The sequence below is a fragment of the Sinocyclocheilus anshuiensis genome, unplaced genomic scaffold, assembly GCF_001515605.1.
Source record: "Sinocyclocheilus anshuiensis isolate Anshui unplaced genomic scaffold, SAMN03320099.WGS_v1.1 scaffold585, whole genome shotgun sequence".
In the NCBI taxonomy this organism is placed as follows: domain Eukaryota; kingdom Metazoa; phylum Chordata; class Actinopteri; order Cypriniformes; family Cyprinidae; genus Sinocyclocheilus; species Sinocyclocheilus anshuiensis.
Genome location: NW_015539861.1, coordinates 122,571 through 130,852, shown reverse-complemented (window position 1 = coordinate 130,852; position 8,282 = coordinate 122,571). Strand labels below are relative to the sequence as shown.

The following is an 8,282-nucleotide window of genomic DNA, read 5'->3' as shown; positions in this document are numbered from 1 at the left end:
GCCCTGGTAAAACATGATATAAATACTGTTCGGTTTCTGGCACAAACCGATCGTTTCGTGTGTTAGGACATCAATGTGTCGTCACGAGCCGCAGGGTTTAATTTGGATTTGTCTGTGCATGTTTTTTTTACTCTCATAGATTTTGTTACCATTGCCATGCATTATACGACTGATAGACTGCAACGGCTGGAGTTAAAAATCATCAAATGTGTTCTACTGAAGAAACAAAGTCACCTACATCTTGGATGCCCTGGGGGTAAGCAGATAAACATCAAATTTTCATTTTTGGGTGAACTATCCCTTTAATAACGGTATTCCTGCATGATCTGTGAAGTTTAAAATTGGGCTTTCTAACATATCCTCTAACATATCCTTTCTGCTGAATCCTTACTTTAACCCTGTAAGTGTTAAGCATTTCTATGTTTATCAATAAGATAACGTAACTATTCTATTTTGTTTAAAAAAAAAAAAAACTCCTAGGCCCTTCTTCAGATCTTTGCCACTCATTGCACTAGACCGTGCTGGAAAAAAGTTATCAAAATAATTTGTATCTGTTGAGTGGTTTAGCAGATGCGATGCACAAAGTCCAAACTTATCAAAACTTTGCACGTATGGAGAATAAGTCATTCTGAGGAAACATGGCTTAGTTCAGGGGTCTCCAAACTGGGTCCTGGAGGGCCGGTGTCCTGCAGAGTTCAGCTCTAACTCGCCTCAACACACCTGCCTGAACGTTTCTAGTACACTAGTAAGAGCTTGATTAGCTGGTTCAGGTGTGTTTGAGCTGAACTCTGCAGGACACTGGCCCTCCAGAACCCAGTTTGGAGACCCCTGGCTTAGTTTCATGAATTTCAATGGGAATGATCATATTACTACTGTTATCCACCAGAGGGAGCCACAGGAAATTATTTAATAGATTCAAGTAGCACACAATGCATATAAAATCATTCTACTTTATTATATAGTTTAGTTTAACATAATCGGTTTGCTAAGAAATCTGTGATCTCCAAAAGGCTTAAAGGCCATTAAATGTTATCTTAATTTTTTTATAAATCCTTATGATGTTAAAAACATATCTAGTTTCCAGACTCATCTGCTACTGTCCAGTTAAAACAAAGAGACAATATTATTTGTGGCTTTTAACATAAGGCTATTTGTCTGTGTTTTTACTGAGTAGGTCTTATATGTTTAATAATTTTCAGCTTTGTGATCTTCCCAACTGTAGTAGTGATCGTTAAGAAATATATATTTATGTTCATAGGGCGTATTCTCATTTAAAGTAAAACTATGACACTGCATTGGATTTAAAGATCAAACCCGCCCTGATAGATATTGATCGGAGTAAACAGCCAGCCCTTCCTATCCATACACGCTTACCTTTGGACATGTCTCTGTTATTCTTTCCTGTAAAATGACAAACAAAACAGATTAACCGCGATGCATCGACTGAAAAGAAAGTGAAATGAAAAGAAAACACTTAATGTGAGCGCACAAGGCATGTAAAAAAGCCATTTACCACGTTTCCTCCGGTCTGAGCATCTTCTGAGCCAGTGTGTAACGCGCTATCACTTTAAGAACAAACATGCGTTATTTCGAGAGACTCGAAATCTGAAATATAATACAACTAGTCTCTATCGTCAGATTAAAGATGGCATTCCGTTATTCAGCGTAGCGCTCTTGACGCCCCACCGGCTCCTGTGACGCGACGCGACGCCCTGCTTCCGGCAATTAGGCTAATTGTATTATGAATTATGCATTTATATATGTATGTGTGTGTGTGTGACCCTGGACCACAAAAACAATCTTAAGTGTCATTTAAAAAAAAAAAAAGAGATGTATACATCATCTGAGAGCTGAATAAATAATCTTTCCATTGATGTATGGTTTGTTATGATAGGACAATATTTGGCTGATATACAACTATTTGAAAATCTGGAATCTGAGGGTGCAAAAACATCAAAATATTGAGAAAATCATCTTTAAAGTTGTTCAAATGAAGTTCTTAGCAATGCATATTACTAATCAAAAATTAAGTTTTAATATATTTACAGTAGGAAATTTACAAAATATCTTCATGGCATTGGCATAAAAGAAAAATCAATAATTTTGACCCATACAATGTATTGTTGGCTATTGCTACAAATATACCCCAGCGACTTAAGACTGCTTTTGTGCTCCAGGGTCATATATATTATACATACACACACACACATATATAAATTACAGCTATATAACATAATTAGCACATTGACCCATACAATGTATTGTTGGCTATTGCTACAAATATACCCCAGCGACTTAAGACTGCTTTTGTGCTCCAGGGTCATATATATTATATATACACACACACACATATATAAATTACAGCTATATAACATAATTAGCACAGTTTTTAATGATATATATATATATACTTTTTTTTTTTCATAGTTAAATCTCAATATAATGTTCTCGTAAAGCTTGTACACCAGCCATTCTTAGTAACTCACCTCTGGTTCTTTTTATGGTTTGATTTAATGTTCGTGCACCTTCACTTCCACAAATGACTTCCTTAGCAGATTAACAGCAAAGCAACGTTTGTTTTCAAATAATTCAATTCTCTTCTTGGCCAAATGCATTTAAAATAGTCATATATGAACTATAAAGCATGTTTCAAGAATGTGAACACAAAATAATGCCAAAGCAGAGCCTAGTATTCTGAAATATAAATGATTTCAAGATATCAATGAAATCAGTACACAGAAGAGAGATCCGAGGGTAATCAGAATGGCATAATGTCACCAAAATGATTTTTTTTTTATTCAATGAAATGTTCATATATATATATAAAGTTATTAAAAACATCCTTGAAAAGCAAAATCAGGAAAGTGAAATAAAACCTATTTTTGTTAAGAATCTATGTTGAGCTGCAAAGCTAAAAACCGCTTTAATCTAGAGAACTACATCTTGAAATTCAAAAGAACGCGTGTCTTCAAGTAATTTCTCCACCAGTTCATTCATCAAGTGACTTTACTTTTCTCAAAGCACAGAAATTAATACAAATGGATGCAAATAAATAAATGAGGTTGTGACTGGTTCTGGCCCCGGTTAAGCTAACGTCTAACTTTCAGTCACGGATTGTAACAGAGATTTGGTGAGTAGAACAGACTGTGAAAACAGAAGCTCATTTCAGGGAGGACTTGATGAAGGCTGGCTGGAATCCGCAGCTCTGGCAAGTGTCTTTGGGTCAGATGAAGGAGGGAGCGGCTCCTCGTTCAGTCGCGGTGAAGACCTTACAAAGGAACGTGGCTGAACAGATACGACACGGACTCGCCGTTGTGGGTCCTGCGGATGGCCTCGGCGAGGATCATGGAAATGTCGATGACCTGCAGAGATCAGTGAACCGCACAATGAAAACCTGCATGATACAATCCCTAAAGTATTTGAAAATGGAACATAAGACACAGCCAGAACACCTCTCTGTTACAGGACTGTAATAAAGGGTTATAAGACATTTGATTTTCTTCTCCTCTAAACCACTAGATTGTTTTTTGGCTGATTCTTGACGTGAACACAGACATCAAAGCAAAGGTAATTCTGCGCTAATGTGATCTAATATTTGACCTTGGACCACAAAACCAGTCATAAGGGACCATTTTTTTAAATTGAGATTTATGCATCAGCTGAAAGCTGAATAAATCAGCTTTCCATTGATGTATGGTTTGTTAGGATCTGACAATATTTGGTCGAGATACAACTATTTGAAAATCTGAGGGTGCAAAAAAAAAATCTAAATATTGAGAAAATCATCTTTAAAGTTGTCCAAATTAAGTTCTTAGCAATGCATATTACTAATCAGAAATTACGTTTTGATATATTTACAGTAGGAAATTTACTAAATATCTTCATGGAACATGATCTTTACTTAATATCCTACTGATTTTTGGCATAAAAGAAAAATCTATAATTTTGACCCATACAATGTATTGTTGGCTGTTGCTACAAATATACCCCAGCGACTTAAGCCTGCTTTTGTGCTGCAGGGTCACATATTTCATGCATTTTAAAATGGTATAGATTGATGCAGCAAATAAGCACTGATAAAGTTATTGACTATATTTTCAGACGAATGTCGTTAATGATTTGCAGTTTTGTTCAAGATAATTAAATCGCCAGTTTTTCAAAAACGGAAGAGTATGTAAAAGTAGGTATTTGGAGTAAAAAGCGCCCCAGCTGTTGAAGCTAAAGGAAAATAATTAACATGATAATGAATAGCTGGCTGACATCATTAAATTTGTCATATTTATTAAACTGGGCATCCACTTAGAAACAATTACCATTTTTATAATGATAAACAACAATCATAATATATATTTCATATTTATATATCGTTACTACTATGCCATGCTAAATCCATGTTCAAATTACGGGATCTCCTTTCTATATATTTTTTCTATATATACACACGCGTGTTTTTTTAATCAAAATAAACAGAAAATCGTACAAACTTTGCTAAAGCGATGTGTGAAACAAGTATTAACGCATTGCTTCAGCTGAAGTATCTGCCTTTTACTCCTCACCACCTCATGCATTATAAGATTTCTAAACAAAACGAACCACTTTTATGCTCCCAAAAAAAAAATGTTCTGCAATAATTCACTGCGGGAGTAATGATAAGCACGTTACCTCTTTTGTACCCTACCTATAATGCATCTGTAGTTCTGCTTGCCCTTTTTTTAATTTTTTTTGAATGGTTTGGATAAAATCTGCTTTTGCTGTTATTGACCTATATTCTAATGTTTTGATAAAAGAACGAACACTCTGCTGATTCACTACATTTCCAGTTGGGCTACATGACAAACCTGTATTTTGGGACAATGCTTCATCTTCTCCTCCTGAGGAATTGTGTTGGTCACAACTACGGCTTCAAAGCAGGCGTTGTTGATGCGTGAAATGGCTGGTCCAGAGAAGATGCCATGAGTGAGGATAGCATACACTTTAACCGCTCCTGCTGATATTAACCTGAACACACACACAAAGAGCTTTACGGTTGATGAAGCACTCAGTGTTCGTGCTATTATTTTCATTAGCTTCTCACTTATCAACAGCGTGGCAGACGGTGCCGCAGGTGTCTGCCATATCATCCACCAATATGGCCACCCGGTCTTTCACATCTCCCACCAGAACCATGCGGTCCACCTCGTTGGCCTTCTTCCTTTCTTTGTGAATCAGGGCAAAGTCAACATTTAGCCTGTCTGCAATGGAGGTCACCCTGTCAATGGAAACAACACAGCTCAGGGATCAGCCACGACACACACTAAACAGGCAGTGAAGCGGACGCCTCCAGACCTCTTGGCTCCTCCAGCGTCAGGAGACACGATCGTGCAGTTCTTCCACTCGGGGATGTTCTCCTTAATCCACTTCAAAACGGCAGGCTCTGCATATAAGTTGTCCACAGGAATGTCAAAGAAACCCTAAAAAGGAGAAAAGCAAATTCATGCATTACCAAGAACTGTCTTCTTGCAGCTCAAACAGTGGCACCAGCAACACCAAGGTCATCGGAAAGCAGCAAACTAATAAAATGTATCCTCTCAGTGCAATGAAAGTTGCTTTGGATGAAAGAAAGTGTCCAGCAAATGCATGAATGTAAATGTAAATTGTAGGCTTCGTGATTGCTGAATAACAATATGTATGCATAATATATCGACCACCATATCGGTATTGGCTGATAAATGCACATTTTTCTTGTTATTGATGTACTTGCATATCAATGCATTTTGATTCTTTACACATGACTTAAGCATTATTTGATTTATTTCTTTGATAAAGAAAGTTGGTAGTAGGTAATCATTTTAAAGCTTACACTGGTTCAGACGAGGCTGCTGTACTGTATATGTTTGATTTACGTTGAAGTGCTTGGGACAGGGCTTTTAATGGTGAGACTGGGCTCACACAAATTATATAAAAATTTGGATTTAGATTTATGGGCCAACATATCAGTTATCGGCTTTCAAATATAAAGAATTATCGGTTATCGGTATTCGCCGATAAGTTTTCATATCAGTGCATCCTTGATATGTAGGTAGAAATTTTTATTTTTTTCCCCATTATTCTCACTCTACACCAAAAGCAACAAAAAAACAAGGGAGTCATATTGGCAACACACTCAGCTAATTTGTGCAATTTTTATTTCTTAAACACATTTTTTGTGTGTGTGTGTGTTTTATCACTAAATCCTTTTGAGTGCTATAAAGCCCACCTGTATTTGAGATGCATGCAGATCCATGGTAATGATGTGGTCGGCACCAGATACAGACAGCATATTTGCCACCAGCTTGGCAGAAATGGGCGCCCGACTCTGCAGAAAACAAAGGAGAAGATCAAACATCTTGAGTGAAAAAGCAAAGTGACACACGCTACCGACTTCCTATCAACAGCATGCACAAAAAATCTCCTCCTTTAACGTTCACTGACAGGCAATGGCACAGATTTCATAGCCTTTGCCCCACCTTGTCCTTCTTATCCTGCCGGGCGTAAGGGAAGCATGGGATGACCGCTGTGACTCGGGAGGCCGATGCGATTTTGCAGGCGTTTATCATAATCAGAAGCTCCATAAGGTTATCATTAATTTCTCCACAGCCGCTCTGGACGATGTACACATCCTCTCCACGGACACTCTCTCCAATCTCCACACTGCAGAAGACAAACACAAACAGCTGTATCATGATCTGCATTGCCATGTTTTCTTAAACTGACATCATACTGTAATAAAATCATGTAATCTTGGAGCAACATGTAAATAAAACTCAATCTGAATATTGTAATCACCAAGTAGTGTCTTAGATCAAAGCTACTGTATTATTGCCTTATGAAAGCATCACTGAAACATTATAACACCACTGTATTTGTTTTGTAAAAGTACAGTACGACATGAAAGCAAGCCATGTAATCAAATACTCTTTCTCAGCGTTCACACCGCAAACCGGTGAAGCTCAAGTGAATGATTCAGGGTCACTGCACTCTTTAAGCAGTTCTGTATGTCCATTCCTAAATAAGTGTTAAAAATCACATTAAATGGCAATATTAGTCATAAAATGTAGGTTCACACTAAAGCAAATAAGACATCGCCTCGCCTGGCGTGCAGCTTTCTGGGAGTTGTAGTTTACTCAAACGCACGTGTAGCGCTGGCAGGCGCCATCTGAACTACAACTCCCAGCGGCCCGCGAGAAAAGGCGCTTCAACATGTTAAAGCAGCCACATAAAACACGTTCAGGCAATTTCCAGAAACTCACCACGTCTCTTGGTTGCTAAACTTTTTCGTCACTACTTTTCCTAACTCCAGTCCGAGACGGTCCGCGATCTTCTGAGACAGATCCTGGTGGGAGCTGCCGCTGAAAATCTTGATATTAGGCATGTTTGCGTCCGTTCCACGAAGATCAGAGAGAGTGCACGAGGAAATGGGATGTTTGCGCGTGAGCCGGGAACGAAGAATGGTGAATCGTTCAGATATCTGCTATCCGATGTCGATATTACCGGCAAAGTGTGAGTCGCCACTACCTTTCCGCCATAGTGATTCTGGACGTTACGCAGGTGACGTCACGCACCCGCGTCAGCTGCGGACAGACGTCACTTCTTCCTCTGCTTCTTCTACTGCGATTCATTGGAGGTTCATGGTGTCCTACCGCCACCTACCGGACTCTATCTATCTATCTATCTATCTATCTATCTATCTGTCTGTCTGTCTGTCTGTCTATCATCTGTCTGTATATCTGTCTGTCAGTCTGTCTATCATCTGTCTGTCTGACTGTCTAGTTGTTTGTCTGTCTGTCTATCATCTGTCTGTATATCTGTCTGTCTGTTTGTCTGTCTGCCTGTGGCAGGGGATACAGACCATTACGGACTACAAGCCCCCACCACGCACCTGTGACAGCACCATCTCCCTGCTGAACGAGCTGAACGTCTTCTTCGCTCGCTTTGAGGCACAAAACAGCACCACTGCACAGAAGACTCCACCTCCTCCCGGCGACCAGGTGATGACGCTGTCCCCGGACAGCGTGAGGAGATCCCTCAGCAGGATCAATGCACGCAAAGCTCCGGGTCCTGACAACATTCCTGGGCGTGTACTGAGAGACTGTGCAGTGGAACTCACTGATGTCTTCACAGACATTTTCAACATCTCGCTAAGCCAGGCTGTTGTCCCCACATGCTTCAAAGCCACCACCATCATTCCAGTCCCGAAGAAGTCGTCTCCATCCTGCTTCAATGACTACCGTCCAGTTGCACTTACCCCCATCCTCATGAAGTGC

General features: G+C 39.3%; 2 protein-coding genes across 2 annotated transcripts in view; both read right to left on the bottom strand.

Moving 5' to 3' along the window:
- LOC107684927 (solute carrier family 25 member 53) overlaps positions 1-1,725 on the bottom strand; it is a 7,145-nt gene extending 5,420 nt beyond the window's left edge. The window contains exons 1-2 of the mRNA XM_016481312.1: positions 1,514-1,725; positions 1,375-1,401 (exon numbers count right to left, since the gene is read on the bottom strand). Of these exons, the coding sequence (XP_016336798.1) occupies positions 1,375-1,384 (10 nt within the window). The 5' untranslated portion in view covers positions 1,385-1,401; positions 1,514-1,725. The remainder of the gene's footprint in view (positions 1-1,374; positions 1,402-1,513) is intronic.
- A 1,116-nt stretch (positions 1,726-2,841) lies between these two features.
- On the bottom strand, positions 2,842-7,620 carry LOC107684920 (ribose-phosphate pyrophosphokinase 1). Its single transcript, XM_016481301.1, has 7 exons — positions 7,269-7,620; positions 6,486-6,669; positions 6,236-6,334; positions 5,326-5,450; positions 5,075-5,248; positions 4,839-4,998; positions 2,842-3,362 (listed from the first exon to the last, which is right to left on the bottom strand). The coding sequence occupies exons 1-7, from the start codon at positions 7,388-7,390 to the stop codon at positions 3,270-3,272; spliced, it is 957 nt and encodes a 318-aa protein (XP_016336787.1). The 5' UTR covers positions 7,391-7,620; the 3' UTR covers positions 2,842-3,269.
- Positions 7,621-8,282: the final 662 nt, after the last annotated feature.